The sequence below is a fragment of the Hemicordylus capensis genome, chromosome 9 (genome assembly GCF_027244095.1).
Source record: "Hemicordylus capensis ecotype Gifberg chromosome 9, rHemCap1.1.pri, whole genome shotgun sequence".
NCBI classification, from domain to species: domain Eukaryota; kingdom Metazoa; phylum Chordata; class Lepidosauria; order Squamata; family Cordylidae; genus Hemicordylus; species Hemicordylus capensis.
Window position 1 is genome coordinate 10,918,431 of NC_069665.1, and position 22,801 is coordinate 10,941,231.

Sequence of the window (22,801 nt, forward strand, 5' to 3'; positions counted from 1 at the left end):
TGATGAATTGACTAAAGCTTAGATCCTGATTTCTGTGAGTGGAGTTCTTGTTCTTCTTCTGAATATTTATACATCACTTTTCAACAAAGTTCTCAAAGACATTTACATAAAATGAGAACTAAGGTGGTTTCCTGTCCCCAAATAGTGCACAATCAGAAAAGAAACACAAGGCAGACACCAGTAGGCCTGAGCGCAGACCTAAAAGCCAGGATTGGGTTGGATCCAATCTCATCTGGCCCCACAAATGTTGGTTCAGGGTCCTATGGACCCCTCCAAAAGTCATGGTCAGAGTTGGGAAAGGGGATGCGTTTGGGGTTGAAATCAAGTCAGAGTTGGCAAAACTTGAACAATTTTTTTTACAAGTAACTGTGAACCCAGAAGGAAAGTTACACACTACCAGAGAGTCACAGGGAAAGTGGAACAGATAATCCAACAGAAAGTGATGTAAAATCAGAGCATTGCAGGAGGAGCCCGGAAATTGGCTGTTTGTGAGTGGAAAATTGTCTTAAGAATTTCTTAAAAAGTTGTAAAAGATAGATCTATGCACAGGCATGCATGCATGCATGCAGGCAGAGAGGGCAGAAGATGGACCCCCCCCACACACCAGCTGCAATTGCAAAGGAGGGGGAAAACACCTCTCACTGCCCAATTTTTGTGAAAAGTGTCCAACCTAAATTGGGGTGTTTAAGTTTGGGTTTGGACTCTCTCCAAACCCCTCCAAATATGGTAAAACTAGACATGTCCAATTTTACCAATCCAACTTTACACAGCCCTAGACACCAGCAATGGCCACTGGTATGATGCAGTGCTAGTGAAGAACAGAGACAGTTGCTCTTCGCCTGCTAAATATAAGGGAACCACCACTTTAAAAGCTCCCTGTTTACTCAGTTAACAGGAGTTCCGCTCAGAGAATGCTGCTTTCTCACCTCTGCAGCCCCCTGTGCAACCTGAAAATGTCTTAGGAACATAGGAAGCTGACAAATACAGAGTCAGGCCATTGGTCCATCTAGCTCAATATTGTCTACCCAGACTGGCAACGGCTTCTCCAAGGTTGCAGGCAGGAGTCTCTCTCAGCCTTCTCTTGGAGATGCCAGGGAGGGAACTTGGAACCTTCTGCATGCAAGCATTCCGGTGCTGTTCCCAGAGCAGCTCCATCCCCTGAGGGGAAAAGCTGTACGCTGCTCACACTTGTAGTCTCCCATTCAAATGCAAACCAGAGCAACCCCTGCTTAGCAAAGGGGATAATTCATGCTCATCACTGCAAGACCAGCTCTCCTCCTTTAATCTTTGTTCCTGAGATTTGGGAACTCTCCTGGAGCAGGAGACACAGCATGAAGGAAGAGTTGGTGAAAATTGGCCTTGCCCCGAAGTGGTGGTGGAACCGAAGCACTTCACGATCCACAGCTAAGCATTCTTTAATTACTCACTCTCTCTAATATGAACTTGACTACCTGGTTCCCCCACACAGCCATGCACCAACACACTCCATAACACACAATTGCTGCAGTGACTTCCAGCTTGTGCTTTTAAATAATAACTTTATTAAAGTATGTAAATTTTGCGCGAGAAAAAGAATGTTGAGATAGAAAGCGCAGTGGGAAGTTACTTTTCAGAGAGAGGTTCCTTGTTTCTTTTTCTTTTTTGCTATGTATATTTTATATTGATAGCAGGCAGACAAACATTAAATTCTGCATAACAAGAGTATTGCTTTTTGTTCAAAAATTCCTCCTTGGCTTGAAAACAGGCAAAAAGGTGGAGGACTTGGCACCAGATGTTGTTGACTACAACTCCCACAATCCCCAAGCAAAGGCTGTTGCAGCTGTGGATGCTGGGAGTTGTAGTCAACAGCATCTCAGAATCCCTGATAGAGGGAAAACTGTTTAGCACTGAAATATGTTTTCAAGGGTACGTGTAGCAAACATGTTCTCTTTTCATCAGTTCACAAACTGTGCAGTCTATATTGCATGGGTTTTGACAGACAATTTAGCCGTGATAGATAACAGGGGGCCTAACGTTGGTTGTTGTGTCTTGATGTACTGGGAGCCTTAGAAATTTAAGACTTGATTCCTAGGAAACCAAGTGAAATGTAATACCTCAGATTTTATCCAGCAAAACATCCTCCAGGTCTCCTTCCCACAATTCCCTTGACCCGGGAGTCCAGTAAACATTCTGGGATGGGACTGCCTTGTAATTTCCTCCAGACATGGGACACTCGAATGGACTTACAACCAACTCTACAGTGGACAACAAGTTAGACATTTCATCATCTGTCAATGACGTCCGCGCAGCTGAAAACAGAGCATTGATTTTCTTTCAGCATATGGTTCTTTGAACACAGTATCCTCTTGCAAGATCATGGGAAACAGATTAATAATGAAAACCTGCTTTAGGGAAGAGGTCTATTTGTGGAAGGAGAGTTGTGCCCTTTAATAAACAGGAGGGATTATTTACAGGCATACACCTCTATACTGAGACCCTAGTTATCTATTGAGGATAAAGGCTAGTTTGATTGCTGCTTTCAGAATATATAGGTGCTCAAGAGATGCACCCATGCATTAATGTGTATGGAAACAAAATGCCAGAAGGTTATACTATATCTCTGTATCAGAGAGATATAAGACCAAATTCTGGTCTTTGTAGAAGCAGAATCTTGGTCCAAAAGCGGACAAGGGACTCAACCACTGTTCCTTAAGTGATTTGGAGTAAGACCTATTGAAAATGACTTAGGACTCGGCTGTACATTGTTCAGTCAGTGCAGAGGACATAGGGACATAGGAACATAGGAAGCTGCCATATATTGAGTCAGACCATTGGTCCATCTAGCTCAGTATTGTCTACACAGACTGGCAGCAACTTCTCCGAGGTTGCAGGCAGGAATCTCTCTCAGCCCTATCTTGGAGATGCTGCTAGGGAGGGAACTTGGAACCTTCTGCTCTTCCCAGAGCGGCTCCATCCCCTGAGGAGAATATCTTACAGTGCTCACATGTCTAGTCTCCCATTCATATGCAACCAAGGCAGACCCTGCTTAGCTAAGGGGACAAGTCATGCTTGCTACCACACGACCAGCTCTCCTCATTCATAGCATCTTCTGCATGGGAGATGCTATGAATGAATGCATGAATCATTTATTTCGATCATTGATCAGAAAGTGGAAAGTCAAACATAAAAAAGAAATTATACAAAATCTCAATAAGAGAAACAAAAAGGGGAAAATAATTTTAAATCCATAATACAGTTTGGGTTAGAGGTTAACTAATAATAACACTCCCACTCAAACTAAAAATTTAAACGGATGAAACTACCAGCTTCTGACAAACTTTCCCAGCAATTGAACCATACTTGGCAAGATTTACATAAATTTCATCACCTAAAATCAGATTTAGACGGGAGATGATATCATTTTGCTACTTTCCCCTGTTACTGAAGTATCTGCACTGGAGTGTTCTGTGTGCCCCTGTAGAGGAGATGGGATGTCTTGGGATGGGAAAGAAAATTTGAATCTCTGCTGAATTAGGCATTTTCCAGGGAAAGGACTGAGCTGTTTAATCAAGCGGGGAGGCCAGATTGTAGGTAAAACAGGGAAGATGAGGTTAGATCCCCAAAGGTGGCCCAGATAGACAGAGGATCAAGAGATAAGATTGGAGGGGCCAAGGAACTAGGGAAAGGCAGGAAATGAAGGGAAGAGGCAAAGGTAGGACCAGTGACGGGCAGGTCTTCTGCTTGGGGAGGGCCCATAGCTCACATGACAGAACTCATGCTTTTCATGCAGAATATCCCAGGCTCAATATCTAGCACCTCTCGTTAGAGCAACTCAGGCAGTATAACAGTACGTGTGCCTAGTAAGCCGCTGCCAGCCAGTGTTGGGCAAGACGGGTCAATGTGCAGACACAGTGTAAAGCAGCTTCATATAAAGCCTGCTAGTGGAAGAAGACTTTTGAGGAGATCATGGACAGCCAGGAAAACAAACAAATGGGTCATAGGACAAATCAGTCCAGAATTTCCACTCGAGGCAAACATGGCCAGGCTCAAACTATCATACTTTGGACACATTATGAGAAGGCCCAGCTCCCTTGAGAAGTCTATAATGCTGGGGGAAGTTGAAGGAAAGAGAAGAAGAGGATGACCAGCAGCAAAGTGGATGGACTTGATTATGACAGCGATGAATACACCACTGAGAGACCTTGAAGGCTAAGTTGAAGTCAGATCATCTTGGAGAGAATCTATCTATGTGGTCGCTAAGAGTCGACACCGACTTGACGGCACTTAATCAACCAATCAAGTGGAAGGGGAAATTATATAGAAGGCATCACACAACTTGTGACCCTTCAGAGCAAATAGGCGGTATATAGAGTGACTTTAGACGTCTCCTAGATTTGCTGCAACCCCAGAACTTCAAAAACAGGGGGAAGGGGCTTGTACACAGCTGGTAGGCTGCAAGACCTGGTTGGTGGGCTGCATTCAGCTCGGTGGATTACTAGTTGTAGAGGCTTGTTATCTAGAGCGGTGGTTTCCAACCTGTGGTCCTTCAGATGTTGCTGAAGTAAAATTCAGTACAACTGAAGTACAATGGTGATCTTCTGGAGAGGTCCGGCTACAGTTGCTACTGGCTTTTTTGGTGGTGACTCAGGACTGAGCCTTCTCTGTGGCTGCTCGCCGTTGAAATAAGTGCACCTCCCCCTCAAGACGCACCTGTTTTCTCAGGCTGTTAACTGAAATTAATTTCAAACTGTTCAATTTGTTTTCAGTCTTATGAGATTGCTCTTACTTTATTTTGTGAAATTTTAACTGTTTTTACTCTGTTTTATATTGTGTTTTAAATGTTGTACGCTGCCTAGAGATGTACATATCAGGCAGTATTAAAATATGATTAACAACAAGAACGACAACAACAAGAAGTCTCATCATTCCCAGCCACAATAAATTGTAGCTGGGGATGATTGGAGTTGTACTTTGGCAACGTCTGGAGGACCACATGTTGGGAACCCATAGTTTAGGGACAGGAAGGGACAGTGACTAGTCACAGGAAGGAACAGGAAATGGCAGTGACCATTCACAGTGCAGAAGGATAAAGCAAGGCAAAAGGCTGATAAATTTACCTGGGCCAAGGCAGCTTATGGTTTTCTAAAGAAATACAGCAATTCCAGGAGCAGGGTTCCAGCCTAGGTCACCAACGGCCTGGAGGTTGTTTATCTTTGGTTGGTGGCTCCTGATTGGGTGTCTGAGAACTCTGCCTGAAGCTGTATGGGTGAAATCAGCCTTTGCCCACGCCCAGGATTTTAATACATTGATGGCGAATGTTGGTGACTGCAAGTTGCTATCCCTAGCATCTTCTGTTAATGTAGGAAGCCTCCCTAGCTGTGTATGGAACTAAGGGATTAGGAATTCACAAATATATCGCTTGACAGTACGGCAGACATCATCTGCCCATTTCCCTTGAGCCGACTGTGAAAAGAAAACACAATTTTCACGTTTCCCTCCGTTGGGTTGTGATCGATCCCAGTTGAAGTAGTTGAGGATCATTCCGTTGACGTCAACAAATTTCCCCTCATTGACCATGTCAGTGACACCCAGCCAAAAATCTGCCACCCCCTGCAAACTCTTCTTGCTGTAGTCTCGGAGGGTGTTGGTTTCGTCGCCATCTCTAGGGATCGCAAGAGTCCCTCCCTTGGCTATGCAGTCTTCGTTTGCTTCATGGAAATGCTTGGCACTTTCCGAGGCCAAGTAGCATTTCTTATGGACTTTAGTTCCACGAAGGCAGACTGTGAATGGAAGAAAAGGTACACAATGGTTTTTAAAAATCCAAATTAAAGTGTAGTCAGGGTCAAGGGCTCAGTCACTAGATACCCAAAGTCCATTAGGATGCAGTGGGATATGAGGACCAGAGTGCATGGCCTCTAAATAAATCTGATCTCTGATACCTGTCCTTTTATGTTTGAAAATAAAAACACGTGGCCACATGGCTGCCTTATGGACTGCCATCACCAGGTGATGGGGGTTCCCCCACTGAACCACATGTTACCCCAGAAACTTCATGTTTCCAAGAGCAGCACCATCGCATCATCACCGGGATGTCTTATTTCATAGCCAGTTCCCTACCTCTCCCCCACTTTCATAATTAATTATAAAATTTATATATTATATATTATATATAATATAATATAATATAATATTATATTATATTATATTATATTATATTATATTATATCATATTATTTATTCAATTTCTATACTGCTCTTCCAAAAATATCTCAGGGCGGTTTACACAGAGAAATAATAAATAAATAAGATGTGTCTTTGTCCCCAAAGGGCTCACAATCTGAAAAGAAACACAAGATAGACACCAGAAGCAGTGGTACTGTGTTGGACATGGATAGGGCCAGTTACTCTCCCCCGCTAAATAAAAGAGAATCACCACGTTAAAAAGTGCCTCTTTGCCAAGTTAGCAGGGGTTAGTAGATAGCTTGTCTTTCTCCAAAAAAAGAAAAAAGGAAGGAAGGAAGAATGTTTCCAAAGTGGAGTTGTGCCGTCGAGTCGATGTTGACTCCTGGCGACCACAGAGCCCTGTGGTTGTCTTTGGTAGAATACAGGAGAGGGTTACCATTGCCTCCTCCCACACAGTACAAGATGATGACTTTCAGCATCTTCCTATATCGCTGCCTCCCAATATAGGTGTTTCCCATAGTCTAGGAAACATACCAGCAGGGATTCGAACCGGCAACTGCTTGCTCCCTATGCAAGTTACTTCCCCACTGTGCCATTAGGTGGAGTACAACAGTGCTATTCTTCATACATTAAATTCTGTTAGTGATTCTTTAAACTGGAGTTCTGTTTTGTTTTTCCTGATAGGGAGAGAAGAAGGGAGCTAAACATGACCTGGGAGTGTTATTTGTACTATTTACGCCTGAAAACAGTCCTCTCTGCCTCACCACACTGGTTTCATGGCACATTGCAAAGAAAAATGAACATTTGTGTTGACCTCAGAGTAGGCTGAACTATCAGGAAATAGGTGTGTGCTTGGCTGGGCCCCAGCAGAAGGGATCTAAGGGCCTTTTCATTACCCAGGACTATATGAAGTGCCAAAGTAAAGCTAGCTGGGTATGAGCTAAGGCCAGTGCCTAGCAAATAAATGCAGGACAAAGTATCTTAGAGTGCTATTTAAAGTGGTCTCCCAGCATTCAGAATATTAATACATGGAACCTCTAAACCTCTTTAAGCAATTGATAAACGTTCCTAGTGGAAGAACAACAAAGGGATTAATGGATCCTTCTTTCCCATCTCTCCTCTCCCACTTAAAACTTTAATTTACATGGCTTTAATATTGGTGACCAATTAAGGAAAGAGATGCTAGGAATTCAGGTCATGAGCCAGCTCAATTAAGCACATGCAAGACCGAGTGATGATAACAAGCAAGATTTAAGTCTGTGATTTTCTGAAAGGCAGCTATAACCAGGATTGCCACCTGGTTTGCTTCAGTGGGAGTGGTGCTAGGTGAGTGTAGGCCCTGCCCCCCATGGTTTTCCTGATCAAGCACACTCCCAAATTGCTGTCTGTTCAGTTCAGGAGATAGGTATTTTATTCCTCTCCTTCATCTAAGCAGCAGCTTAGAGGGAGCGATTTGGATCACAAGGAGGCTGAATCCTCCCTCCCTCCCACTGCTCTGGACAAATGGGAAATCTCAGCTGCATTTCTGAGGTTTGTCCTGCCAATATAGTCCTTCAAAGTGGCTCACAACATAGTACCATTAGAGCACAAGGCAAATGATTTAAACTGCACACACATGAAAGAAGACAGTTCTACAAATGGGCAAGATAAAGACAGCAGATAAGATTAGTAGATCTGCCTGTCACTCCAAAAGACATTTGAAACAATAACAGTAACAGTACAGGTGGCCCTCGTTATTGGTGGACTCCGTATCCGCCATTTTGCAGATCCATGATTGGATCTTAGACCCAGTTTCATTATCCGTGGGTAGAAAAACAGGTAAAATTTGCCTATCTATGGTTTTGAGTTGCTGGAAATGACCCAGAAATGACCTCCAATGTAATTTCCAGTTGCCGTTTTCCAGCCATTTTTGTGGCTCCTAAAAAAAATATTTTGCTGAATATTTGACCATTGATGGTTGGGTGGGGGCATTGCTGGAGAGCTGGGGGTGTGGAGTATAAGGTACTGTCCTTTTCTTCTGCCCCCTTGCTTTTTTTTGGCTCTTTAATTGGTTAGGAACCTAATCACCCCCCAATTCCCATTGACCCAAGGTTTTGTTATTTATGATTTTTGTATTCGTGCCTATAGGTGAGAATGGAACCCTTGAACAAGATTTTCAGTTTGTGCAAATGGGTTCAGACTCTGTTGTCACTATTCAGTTCCTTGACATCTCAGTTAATTTTATGAATTTGCACTACAGTGGGCAGGGGCAAAGAGACATCACAAGCATCTTCATTATCCTTTTCTTGTAGCAGCAGAATAATACAAGCCAGCTTTACCTGTCTGTAGTGCCTGCATTTCTTTCAGGGAGTTGACCTCTTGCCAAAGCTTCCCAATCTGACTCTTTAGGTCACCATCTTTCTCTTAAAAGTAAATATTGGCATACATTAATACATTTGCATACATTAAAGTGTTTGCACTAAACAGTGGAAGTTGTTAAGAGCACATCTCCATTACAGCCATGAACACTAGTCCCAAGGAATTTTGGGAATTGTAGTTTGGTGGGGGAGAATTAACACCTTCACCTAACTACAAATTCCCATGATTATATGGTCGAAAAGAAATAAGTTATATTTGTATCCTGATCTCCCTCCGTGAAACTCAGGTAGGCACACAAGGTGCCTCTCCATCCCTCTTCTTATTTTAGTTCCGCAACAGCCAAGTAAGTTATTCTGGGACAGAGCAACTGATCTCTCACGGGGTAGACTGAAGCTCAGCGGAAGGACATCTGCTTTGAATGCAGAAGTTTCATTCACTAGTAGTGCCAGATAGGGCTGGGAAATTCTCCTTCCTGAAACCTTGGAGAGATGCTTCCAGACAATACAGAGTGAGATGGACTAATGGTTTGGTGGTATAAGGCAGCTTCCTGTGATCAAAGGTCACATAGTGAAGTTCAAGACTGAGCAGTGATTTGGACATGAGTTTCCATGGTTCTGGTTATACTCCTATCGTGCTCAGTTATAAGATCTTTATTGGAGGCCCTGCTCAGAGTGTTCCCACTTTCTGAAGAGAGCTGGGGTGGCAACTGGAGACAGGGACCTTTGGGTGGTGTCACTTGCTTTGTAGAATATTCTCCCCTATCCATTTGTCCAGTATTCTCCATGAAGGAGTTTAGAGGCCATAAGAACATAAGAGCAGCCCTGCTGGATCAGGCCCAAGGCCCATCAAGTCCAGCATCCTGTTTCACACAGTGGCCCACCAGATGTCACGGGAAGCCTACAGGCAGGAGTTGAGGGTGTGCCCTTTCTCCTGATGTTGCTCCCCTGCAACTGGTATTCAGAGGCATCCTGCCTCTGAGGCTGGAGGTGGCCTATAGCCTTCCGACTAGTAGCTGTTGATAGACCTCTCCTCCAGGAGAAGAGGAGTCTTTCCTGGCCTAAATTGAAATAGAAATACCAGCCTAAATCCATAGATAGGTGCTGCTATTCTTTGTCATACATTTTAAGGGATTTATATTTGGTAGAGTCTCAAGGAACATCCTGAGCTGATGATGCCAGCTGGTGATATTGCTGTGTTTTATGTCATGGGAACATAGGAACATTGGAAGCTGTCATATACTGAGTCAGACCATAGGTCCATCTCGCTCAGTATTGTCTACACAGACTGGCAGTGGTTTTTCCAAGGTTGTGGGTAGGAATCTCTCTCAGCACTATCTTGGAGATGCTGCCAGGGAAGGGACTTGGAACCTAGATGCTCTTCCCAGAGCAACTCCATCCGCACTTACAGTTGTCACACATCAGATCTCCCATTCATATGCAACCAGGGCAGACCCTGCGTAGCTAAGGGGACAAGTCATGCTTGCTACCACAAGACCAGCTCTCCTATCCTCTTTCAATGTGAGTTACTTCTTTGATCTTGCTGTTGGTTTCAAATTGTATTGCATTGCTGTTTTATTTACTTTTAAAGCACTCATTGTAATTGGTAGGGAGCTCATTGGTGAGCATGTTCTGATTCTATTGTGCTGTTCCCATGCCAGGAGAGATGTGTCCTGTATATACTGAAAATGCAAACTAGAGATGTGCAGGGAGGCTCTTTATGGGCCTCCAAACCGATTCAAAGAACCAGCAGTTCTGCTGGTTTAATGGTGTGTGTGTGTGTGTGTGTGTGTGTGTGTGTGTCTAGCTTTAAGAGTGGGAGAGGGTGCACTTACACCTCCTGCCGCTTTCCCCCTGCCGGCGTCCGTTTTCTTAAAAGCCCATTGGGGTGGTAGCGTACCCCGCTGTCGCTCCGTTGCCTCCATTTTCTGGATATGACTAGAAGTCTCTTACTCACCCGCGCATGTGCGCAGGCATGTTGCACATGTGCGCGCAGGCATTTTGGAGACTTCCAGTCATATCCGGAAAATGGGGCAATGGAGCAGCAGGGGGGTATGCTGCCACCCCAATGGGATTTTAAGAAAACTGACGGTGGCAACGGGAAAGAGGTGGGAGGGGTAAGTGCACCCTCCCCCTCTCTTAAAGCAGCACATCCGCCATGCACATCCCTTGTGCAGACCACCACAACAATGTATTCTACCTTTCCCCCTCTTCCTAATATGAGACTCTGCTCATATATCATATGGCAGTCCTAACTGACCATGGGGTTGGACCTATGAGGTGTCCTTTCAACTTCACAATCTGTGACTGAACTCTACTCAATCACCAAGGGCTTGTTCTGGCAAATGACTTGGAGCAACTGTGTTAAATGCCGTTTATCTTCATTCATCATGTTACTGCATCAAATAATGCACTGAATGGTGCGAATGCCTCAGATCTTTCATCTGAAAATGGCATAACCCCTTAGGAATTCAACAATAAATTCTAATTAGAGCTCTTGGCAGATGGTTATTTTGTTCTGAGGGCCTTGACCAGATGTTCATAATATTTTGACTTCCTTCACTGTATCACATGTAAGCAAAGATTATTGTGTCAATTCTGTTTTCACATATGCGTGGGAGCACATGTGCAGCTGTGCTAAGTGGTTAAATGGAGGACATTTCTCCTGGAACATTTAGGATAACCTTTAAAACATGATATGTTAACACGTGTTTTTGCACAAGGGCCCTGATCAGCACCTCTGATGTGCCTGTTAGGTCTGAAGGATGGCTAACTTTCTTTTGACCTGGTTAGCAATCCTTCAGCCCTATTGAAGCAAAGGACCTTAAGTTAGTGGAGAATTTTCTGAGAGTATGGTCTTGGTAGGGTTGCAATGAAGGCCTAGAAAGGATATTTAGATGCTGTGACGTGTCTATACCTACAAAGATTAGAATCGTTCGGGCAATGGTTTTCCCCGTGACACTCTATGGATGCAAAAGCTGGACTTTGAAGAAGCAAGATAGAAAAAGCATGGATGCTTTTGAACTTTAGTGCTGGAGAAGAATTTTGAGGAGACCATGGACAGCCAGGAAAAGAAACAAATGGATCATAGGACAAATCAATCCAGAATATTCACTCCAGGCACAAATGACCAGGCTCAGACTATCATACTTTGGACACATTATGCAAAAACCCAGTTCCCTTGAGAAGTCCATAATGCTGGGGAAAGTTGAAGGAAAGAGAAGAAGAGGATGACCAGCATCAAGGTGGATGGCCTCAATTACAACAGCGATGAAACACACCACTGAGAGAGACCTCAAAGGCTAAGTTGAAGACAGATTGTCCTGGAGAGAATCTATCTATGTGGTTGCTAAGAGGTGACCTTGACTTGATGACACTTAATCAATCAATCAATCAATCAATCATCTGGTTCAGATGTCACATGAAACCTCAGTTAGGCTCAATGTGTTGTCACCGATCCTCAGGAAAATGTGTGCTCCGCTCTCATCTTCATGCAAGCATCTACTTCCTATCTAGGTTAAAATAGATCAGGATTGGTCATGTCATCCATACTCATCAATCTCACCTTATTGTAACCTACTTGCTTCAGACAGTCCCAGATTTATACCATGGTCTGAAGTAAGTTACAGATCTTGAGTTATTTGAAACAAGCAGGTTAGACTAAGTCAAGATCGGTGGGCTCAGACATGGTGACTCTCAGCTTATTGTAACCTACATAGGAAGTAGGTTACACTCACAAGGGGATGAGAGAAAGAAGTGCATGTTCTGGAGACTCAGGGACATCACACGGAGGCCGGCTCTCATTGAGGCTCTGCATGGCATCTGAACTGGTCCTATTTCTCCACCTCCGTAGTTAGGTAGAATTTTCTAATCGATCTTCACTGGGACTCAGATGTGACTAACTCACTCTAGGCTTCTGTTTGTATATAGAGTTCTGCTCTGCTGGGCCTTCCAGATGTTCACAGTTGCATTTAGGGTAGGAGGGATGTTCTATGATACCTATAATATACGAATACCAATAGGGCAAATATTTATATACTGCTTTTCAACAGGGGTTTACATAGATATAAACAATTTCTAAGCATGAGCACATGATATTAAAACAATGGCTCATGTGCTTCTTTATTGTGAATTTTACCGAGATATACGGCGTAAATATATAACCCCTTTTATTAGCTGCCATCCAAGTTGTACAGATTCTTTTTATTTTAACTGACCAGAATGACCTGAGATCTTATAATGTGGCTAAGTTCTGCTTAATAGCCAGTATAATCGGCCAGGAGTTCATTAAGAATCATTGTAATTTGATCTTTATGCTTAAGTATGTGCTTAACTACTGTATCATAACCCTGTAGGGGTCTTTTTGGTGGGGGGGGAGGGGGGGCTTCTGTTTGTAAACTGTGCTGGTCTGTGATCATAATTAAGGAATCGATTGATTGATAGGCATGAGCAAGGTCGGGTTGGGGTTTTCACACAGCGCATAATTAACCTATTGAATTCTCTGCCACATGATGTGGTGATGGCCACTAGGTTTAAAAGGGGCTCAGACAAAGTCATGGAGGACAGGTCTATCAATGGCTACTGGTCTGGTGGCTATAAGCCACCTCCAGCCTCAGAGGCACGATGCCACTAAATACCACTTGCAGGGGAGCAACAGCAAGAGAGAGGGCATGTCCTCAGCTCCTGCCTGTGAGCTTCCCAATGGCGTCTGGTGGGCTACTGTGTGAAACAGGATGCTGGACTAGATAGGCCTTGGGCCTGATCCAGCAGAGCTGTTCTTATGTCTGATTGGGTTGTACCGGATCCCAACTTTCACAACAGTGCACACCCCTAATGATTACTCTTTTGGAATCGATTGTCTCTAAAGCAGGCATGCCAGAGCTATCCATGAAGCAATCAGTGTCTCGTTGGGAAACGACCTGGGAACCCCAAGTACACTGCCTTGTGCCAACAGGGAAGAAAGGTGGGATATAAATGCGATTTAAGACAATCTATTCATTGAATTAGCCAAATCAGTATAGGAAAGCAAGTTCATTGTAAATAAATGTTCCATAGCCGTTCATAGCACCGTCTTCGTTTTAGCAGGCTCCTATCCTCTTGAACGCTTCTTACCTTTCACCCTCCGTTTGCTGTGCTTCCTGGCTTTTGAATGGGACAACAGGCCCGTGGTCTGATCCAGCATAAGGATGGTAACGAGGAGGAAGACCAGAAATCGTGCTTGTGCCATGTCTGTTTTCAGAGAGCCAGGATCTTCAAGAGCAGCCCCTTGGTCGTTCCGAGAGCCACCTCCCAGTCGAACTGACTGCCTTTGGTTTTATAAAAGTGTAGTGAAAGAATTGGCTCTGCTCCTTGTTTACGAAATGAGCTAAATGTTTCAGCTGGCTTCAGCATAAGGTGCCTTCTTGTTCTCGGTTGTCTTCCCAGACTTTTATTTCCTGTCAATTCTGACCAACAGCGTGGATCAGACTCACAACCCCAAACTACATATATTTACTCAGAAGACATGCCCACTGAGGTCAGTGGGGATAACTGACCACTAAGCATGCTTCAGGCTGCAGCCTTTTAAAAACAGATCTGAGTGGTCTATGGATTTCCATATGTAAATGCCCCTTTCTTGGAGTAACATTATAGACGTATACTTAAAGCAAGCTGTAGGCAAGGCCTGAGTTAAGATACGTGAGTTGGGATGCTTAGGCATAAATGAATATGAATACAACGAATATTTATATATCATTTTTCAACCCAAGTCCCCAAAGTGGTTTACACAGGAACATAGGAAGCTGCTGTATACTGAGTTAGACCATTGGTCTATCTAGCTCAGTATTGTCTACACAGACTGGTTGCAGCTTCTCCAAGGTTGCAGGCAGGACACTCTCTCAGCCCTATCTTGGAGATGCTGCCAGGGAGGGAACTTGGAACCTAGATCCTCTTCCCAGAGCAGCTCCATCCCCTAAGTGGAATACCTTACAGTACTCACACATCAAGTCACCCATCCATATGCAACCAGGGTGGGCCCTGCTTAGCTAAGGGGACCAATCATGCTTGCTACCACAAGACCAGCTCTTCTCTGATAGCTAGATAGCTAGATAGATAGGCATTACACACTTGTTTTTGATGGCATCCTAAATGTTCTAGCAAATGTCCTCCATTGGACCATTTATCACAACTTTACATGAGCTTCCCAGATGTATGTGAAAACAGAATTAACACATCTCTGATTATTCAGTACTAGTAGGGAAGGTATGTCATTGATCAGGCAAAGTCATTTTGCGTAGATTACAGTTATAGGAAAGTTCAAGAAATTAAAGACATGTAATATAATTTTTTATTACTGTGCTTGCAAAAAGGAAGTAAAAGAACAATTTGACATTTGTAGGATCTCAGATTCAAACATTATTCAATTTAATAATTACCAAATATGGTAAATTTGAATCATAGTAAATTTGAATCTGAGAAAGATCTTTTGCTTCTCTTGGGAATATTGTTTTGGCATTTTTGATCTGATTATTGAGTATTAAAAATCTTTTGAGAACAATAAAATATGATGATTATAGTCAGAATTTCTTTGCCCCAAAATAAATTTTAACCTTTCGCTGAGCATATTTTGATGTAAAAAGTAGTGCATGCAGTAAACTTAAGTGGCAGGATTGATTGTGCGAAACTTAGTATCCATAGGTAATTGGGAAGTATGGCTTTATTGCATGCACGCATGCTCTCTCTCTCAATCTCTCTCTCTCTCTCTCTCTCTCTCTCTCTCTCTCTCTCTCTCTCCCCCCCCCCCTCCATATAATAGATACAATGAAGGAAGACAAAAAATGATTAATTCTGTTCAATGGGCTCTATAAACCATTTTCTTCTGATTTAGGATATCCTGGCTGGGTGTGAAATGTCACTAATAAATGCCTGTCCACCAAGTTCAAGATTTTATTTTGAGGGCCCACTTATGGATTATGAAATTGTCTAGACCAGTGATTGTCTAGACCAGGGATTCTCAACGTTGGGTCCCCAGATGTTATTGGACTTCAACTCCCATAATACCCAACCAAAGGCCGCTGGGGCTGGGGATTATGGGAGTTGAAGGCCAGTAACATCTGTGGACCCAATGCTGAGAATCTTTGGTCTAGAGACCAACCTGAGATTCTCCAGCTGTTGATGATCTACAACTTTCACCATCCCCAACTGCAATTTAATAAATTGCAGCTGGAAATGATAGGAGTTGTAGTCTAACACCCAGAGAGCCTCAGATTGATCACTCCTGGTCTGGACTGTATCATAAGGGGCTCCTGGTCCAGTCAATTTCATCACACTTGTAGAACATAGGGAAGTAGATGCTATCAGGAAAAGTGGCTTTGCCCACCTACAGTAAATCTCTCCCTCTTGGTTACATATGTTCTCAAGCTATCATTGTTGCAGAAGAACTGGTGTAGTGAGGAGAAGCTGCACCCAAAGTCTAAACATAGAAGCAGAAGGAAGAGTCATATCGTTCTAACATATTCCTGGGTTGAATAGAAGGCAGTTGAATAGGAAGAAGCTGGGATATGCTGGCTTCCTACAGACTGACCCCATTCAGGCCCACTAACAAGATGCTTGAAAATATTCTTGGAGGCAGGTTTGCAAATTGCAATTAACCAGTGGATAACCAGAATGTCAAGTGATACATGGAGGTGTGAATAAGCTTTTGGCAATCTTGTTGCAGTTCAACTGAATTCATCAATCAAGATAGAAATGGGATGGACAGTACAGCAAAGTTCACTGTGTAAAAATAAATCCTTGCTTGGATTGCTTCCTTGGAATGAAGTAAACAGCATGGAATGCTGCATTTTCTTCTGGGGCAGGGCTCCTGGAAGTTATGGTACAAAGCACCCCTTATGCTGTCATGAGAAGCACTGGTGGTTGCTTCAAAGAGCATGCCAGGATTGCTAAATAAGCTTCAGCTTCTTCATCTGAGAATCAAATCATATTGCTTGGAAAGCTGATAATCCACAATACAGAGGAATGGCACAAATTCAATACAGAATGACACAAATTCAGAATGGCACACATTCAAAACAGAATGAGGAGAAAAAAATCAATACAGAGGAATGACACAAATTCTCTGTCAGGCTCACTCCAAATCCAAATCAAGATACAAATTCCAGTTAAAAACAGAATGACACCAATTCTGTACAGAATGACACCAATTCTCTGTCAGGCTCCCAGTGTGGCCTGGGCCAGCCAGCCACATGATGACCAGGTCCGTCACGGAGCAGTTAGGCACGGCGGGGATCGGGAACCATCTAGTCCCCGGAAGTCCCAGCATGCCCTGCACAGACGTGCGGGGTATCAAGTCAAGTCAAGTTTTATTTACGGTCCTAGACCAAACAATCCATGCATACAAAAGGCAAAACAAATTTATAAGAAACTCGATAGGTTCTCATTATACATCTTAAGAGCAATATAACAAAATTTGGCTACGGAGTTAAAATTTAAAACATCCTCATCAGATAGTAGAAATTTAACAAGTTGTTCAGCAGATTGATCTGGCTGTTTACAGACCAGAGGTAAAATTAAGTGCTCCCTCGATTGCCTATGTATTTTACAGGATAATAGAATATGCAACGTGCGGGGTATTCTGGGGGGACCTCCGATGCCAGCAGGTTTGCTGCAGCCTCCCAGCCAGGAGTCTACTCCAATGGAAAAACAGGGTTAGCAGAACCCCATTTAACCTTGCTCCGCTAACCTTGTTTTAGAGGAGGGCTACTTTGGCAGGGTAGCTGCCATTGAACCACTGGGTTCACCTGTGAGCCCGGTGGTTCTCACGATGGGGGAAAACCGGGCTGGGCTCCCTTAGCCTGGTTTCCTCCCATCGTGAGAATAGCCTCCTTGTTTTCTCTTTAGTTTGTGAGCCGATTTGGAAAAGGGAACCACCATATTTCTTTTTCTGTGCAAACTTCTTTGAGACATTTGTTGTTGTTGTTGTTGTTGTTGTTGTTGTTGTTATAAAGCGTTATATACATATTCAAAGTCATTCATTGTAATAATAATGCTTCATAGACAATAAATAGGTTTTTGTGCTGAGCTCAAATGTGAGCAGGGCCCTTCTGGGAGTTGACCACCCCCCTGCATGTGACATCACACACAGGGGGCATGGCCAGCATTTGGAAGGTCCTCCTGCTTGTGACGTCACACACAGGGGGTGTGAAGCAAGGTAGGAGGAAAACCTGAGTAGCCTTTCCTCCTACCTTGCTTCCACACAATCACTTCTACCCCGGTTTTCCTCTAACCTTGCTTCCACACAACCGAAAACTGGGAGCGCACACAGCTCCCAAACCCTGGTAAAACACACTTTTTGATTGTTTGAATAACCTCAATATCTATTTCATTAAACTATTAATATTCCTGATTCCACTCCACTGCCTTGTCCTTGCATACCACAAATCTTTCCCTTGGATTCTACACTGGCCAGACAAGGGACTCTCCAGAAGTATTCTTGACTCAGATAGAATATTCAAAGTATTGTGTAAATAAAGGTTTCATAACAGCTCCTCTGGCTTCCTGTTAGTTTCCATGTACACAGTTTGAAGTGCAGCTTTTAACTTTCAAACCCAACATTAGCTAGCATAAATACCAACAGAAACCCATAAAAACTTAGAATGTTTTCCCTGCATCATACCTAATGTCCAAATGACATCAGTGCCCCAAATCTGAAATTATTGAAATGGATGAAGTGATAAGCATTTCTTCTCTAAACTAAATCCAACAGCTTTGGCAAATACTCTTTGCTGCCAGACACCGCACTTTGAAGTCACCTACGTACTCTGAGTCAATTGACGAAAGTTGTGTCGAAACCTAGGTTTCTAAAGACCAAAATAAGATCAAACAGACCAAACAGTCTGTAAACCAACCTGCAGAGGAAGAGGATCGGAGCTGAAAGACCAAGGCAGAGCATGGGTACCAGGTGACAAAATTATAAATTAGCGTGTAGAACATGTTTACTTTCATGATGTGGAAGTTAAGGTGGGCACCTTTACTTACAATGTCCATGCTTTTGAGTGTGTGAGGTGGATACCTGGCTGGAAGCAGCTGACATGTGGATGACTAAGCAAAAAGAAAGAAAAGTTGCCTCTCAGGTGCATCAAGCACACCTGGCCAAGGTGGGGAAAGGAGCCTGCATGCAAACTTTGGCTGGGCAGGGCAGTAAAGTGCAAGATAAAAAGGAACCTTGAAAGAAGAAGAGGTGCAGCTCTTCAGAGGCAAACTGTCAGTTGGTGCAGAAGGAAGCCTAAGGCACTGGCTTGTCTGGCAGCTACTTGGGAACGGGCCTTCTCTGTTGCTGCCCCTGGACTTTGGAATGCTCTCCCTGTTGAAATAAGAGCCTCCCCATCTCTTACAACTTTTAAAAGAGAAGTCAAGACACATTTGTTCACCCAGGCTTTTAATTAATTCTGAAGCTCTTCTCATGATTGGTGAGAAGAGCTTCTTCCAGGTCTGCGGGGAGAGCGGGCTTAGGAGCCGGAGAGGGATGCAGGGATTGAGGGCCGCACAGCCCCCGAATGTTCCAGGATGCCCCATGTGAGTGTGCCAGGCATCCCGGAGAGACCCGCGAGCCTGGGAGGATGTTTGCAGCCTCCCAGTCCAGGGTCTATTCATGTGTCACACAAGCAAAAAAATTAGGATGTGGAACTTTCCCCTTGGTGGAGGGATGATGATATTGTAAGCCCCTTAAATTTGAAGGGTACTCTGATGGGCAGCAGCACTCCAATTTTTCAGGCATTTTCTTTTCTGAATGCAAGGTCCTACCACTGACCTATGGCCCCATCTCCAGAATAAAATCCTCACAATATCCCTAAAATGCCAGCAGATGATCATAAAAAGAACAAGAGAACAAAATCAAGTTGGCCTCCGAAAGATGGCAATGAGAGTGCCCGGTTCCAAAAAGCACCACCACAAAAAAGGTCTTGTCTCTAGTCATCAGCTGCCTAATCTCCAGAAATGACGGCACTGGGAGTAGACCTCTGATGATAGCTTATGTGAAGACACTTGTTTGTGTAATCCTCCCTTTCTGGACAGATTCTTTGTCCTTACTGTTGATCTGTGTAGACCAAGAGTAGCCTTGGTTTTCCACAAGATGGCAGCATTTGGGGGAAAATAGGACTGATTGGATAACGGCTTCTAACATGCTGCTTTTCTGTTAAGGGTTGCCTTGCTCCAAGTTTCAGCTGTGATCTCCAACCTCCTTATTCTTTCCAAATCCCAAATGTGGAATCTATCAAAGAAGGACGTGCTGCCTTTTGAACAATCAGCACCTTTTCATATTATGATTGCTGAGCTTTCTTCGGATGGATTTTTTGTAGCGTTTGGGCAGGTGCGTCATGGAACAATGATCCTGATGTGAGTGTGAAGAAGAAATCGACACAGCCAGGGGCTGCAAGGCAACATCTGTATCCTTTTTCAGCCTAGGAATGTTTCATTTCAGACATCATTTGCTTTGCAAGTTGCTTCAGTGAGTCCAGAAAAATGAGGCACCGAATGTAGACTGAGCAAAAAATAAATATTATTTATTTATTTATTTGATTTCTATACTGCCCTTCCAAAAATGGCTCAGGGTGGTTTACACGCCAATATTGAGTTATTATTGGGTATCAATTTTATATGTCCATATGGTTTACATAAAGATAATCTAAAGCTTAGGCATGATCCAATCAAAGAGATGCACCTCTTAAGTCCGGTTGGTTTTGTTATATTCTAGCCGAAAACCTCTGACTCTAACAGACATGTATGGTAATATTCTCTACCCACTGTTGGGACTGGTTCTTAGATCCAAAGAAAATTGGTCAAGGCCTGAATTATTGAGGGGTGGGGGTGGGTTTCTGAGCTTTTTTTTTTTTTTTTTTAAAATAGAGCTTCTTAAAAAAAAAAAAAAGTAAAGAAAATCCTTGGCTTGTGACAAATACTTAGGAGAATTATCTCCCATTCACCGTTTCTCACTTCTCTGATTCCACACACAGGGACAATTGGCATAATCATAGATGGCTCAGTGGAGGTGTGACTATCAGAGGAAGCCCATCTCCAGGAGTAAATGTTGAGCAAAACCACTTTGAATTACACTCATTGGAAACTCCATGGGGAGGATCATCAGGATCCACTCTGGTTGCATATGAATGGAAGACCTGATGTGTGAGCACTGTAAGATATTCCCCTTAGGGCAGGGTTTCTCAATGTGTGGGTCCCCAGATGTAATTTGACTTCAACTCCCATAATTCCCAACCAAAGGCCACTGGGGCTGGGGATTATGGGAGTTGAAGTCCAATAACATCTGGGGACCCACACGTTGAGAAACCCTGCCTTAGGGGATGGAGCTGCTCTAGGAAGAGCATCTAGGTTCCAAGTTCCCTCCCTGGCATCTCCAAGGCTGCCATTTTGTGTTCAGGAGAGATCGGGAGCCATTTTAAGACTCACCCCTGCTAACTTGGCAAAGAGGCAACTTTTAACGTGGTGATTCTCTTTATTTAGCAGGGGGAGAGTAACTGGCCCTATCCACCCCCAGCACAGTTCCTCCAGTGACTGTTGCTGGTGTCTGTCTTATGTTTCTTTTTAGATTGTGAGCCCTTTGGGGACAGGGATCCATCTTATTTATTTATTATTTCTCTGTGTAAACTGCCCTGAGCCATTTTTGGATGGTTGGTATAGAAATTGAATGAAATCGAATGAATGCAAGGATGCTTGTGGGTGCTGATCATTTCACAAGTATTGCACCAATCCTGTGGCAGCTTCGTTGATTGCCTGTCTGCTTCCAGGCCAGATTCAAACTGCTGGTTTTGAACTTTGACCTGCATGGCTTGGGACCAGCTGGGATAGCTTTTGGACAACATTTACCCATAAGCATCTGCCAGGGCTTCCAGATCATCCAGTCAAGCCCTTCTCTTGGCCCTGCCATTTACAAAAATGCAGCTGGCAAGGGCCAGGGGCAGGGCTTTCTCAGTAGTGGCCCCTCCATCTTTGGAATGCCCTCCCAGAAGGGCTTCATCAAGCTCACTCCTTGCTTACTTTTAAAAGGAATTTAAAAACTTTCCTTTTAAAAGATGCTCCTAAAGACTGGCTGTGATTGTTGTCTAGTTTTAATCTTAGCTGGTGTTCTATTTGTATTATAATATTGGATTACTGTGTTTTATTGTATTTTTATTCTTTCATCATGGATGTTATGTTTTACATTTTTTATTGTGAGCTGCCCTGAAAAGCAGTGTGCTGGAGGGGCAGGATAGAAATATTTTAAACAAACAAACAAACAAAACCTTTAAGTCTAAATTCTTCCTGTCTGTCTTAATTGCTTATTTCTTCATTTTATCTTTTAAATGAGGGGCAGGCATAATAGCTAGAAAGCTGTTACATAGTCCACTAATGAAGAAAAGATATTCTCATGAGAATTAAAAACAACAAACCTGAGGGTTGCCTACAAATTTGATAGAATTCCCCTCCATATTCTCTTCCCCCTCAGAGAAATTTCAGAGAATATTGGAGGGAAATATTGTCCCCAAACCTAATTTAAACCATTGGGACTTAAACGTGCTGAAATCCATGGCTGAATCATGGCCTTTGCTTTTAATCCTTGCTCACAGGAAAGTATCACCAACAATTTTAAAAGCAGAAATTATTTCTTTCCCATGGCAATTTCAGGAGCAGAATGGGTTACAATGACAGACATGCAGATCTTGCCTCTCCATTAAGAAATGTCTCTGATCTGATGAAATGGGTTCTGCCTCACAGAACCTTCTGCCACAACAAAGCTATTATTTTGTAAGCTACACTGCTGTCCATTTTGTTGTTGCTACAACTACTAGAAAAAGAGGTGGTGTCACACAGATTCTGCTTCCTAGAAAACCTGTGTAAGTAGCTAACTTAGACTAAGTCAAGACCACTGGTCCATCCAAGCTCAGTATTGCCTATTTTGACTGGCAGTGACTCTCTAAGACTCTCTGAGTCTCTTATAGGGATGTGAGAACCAGTTTGACATTGAAAAGGCCCAGTTCGAGGGCTCGAAGTTGAGCCAGCCTTGAACCGAACCTGCCCCAGTTTGGCTCGAGATCGAACTGAACAGCCCTGGCTGGTTCAGGACTTCTAACTGTCATTAAAAAAAACAACAACACCCCTCATCATCTCTGGAGATGCTGCCATGACCATAGGCAGGGGTCTCCGGAGGTTTCATCTCCCTCTGCTGGCCTCCCCCTGTATCATAATGGCCCAGTGCAGGTGGTTTTTGGCCCATTTCAGGCTTCTGTGTAGTTGCGGCAGCCATTTTGGAGGCTACC

At 43.5% G+C, this 22,801-nt stretch overlaps 1 protein-coding gene across 1 annotated transcript; it reads right to left on the bottom strand.

The window, feature by feature from the left end:
- Positions 1–5,367: 5,367 nt before the first annotated feature.
- Positions 5,368–13,743, bottom strand: CLEC3A (C-type lectin domain family 3 member A). The gene is made up of 3 exons (XM_053271515.1): positions 13,629–13,743; positions 8,481–8,564; positions 5,368–5,759 (listed from the first exon to the last, which is right to left on the bottom strand). Exons 1-3 carry the CDS (start codon positions 13,741–13,743, stop codon positions 5,368–5,370), a joined length of 591 nt encoding a protein of 196 aa, XP_053127490.1.
- Positions 13,744–22,801: the final 9,058 nt, after the last annotated feature.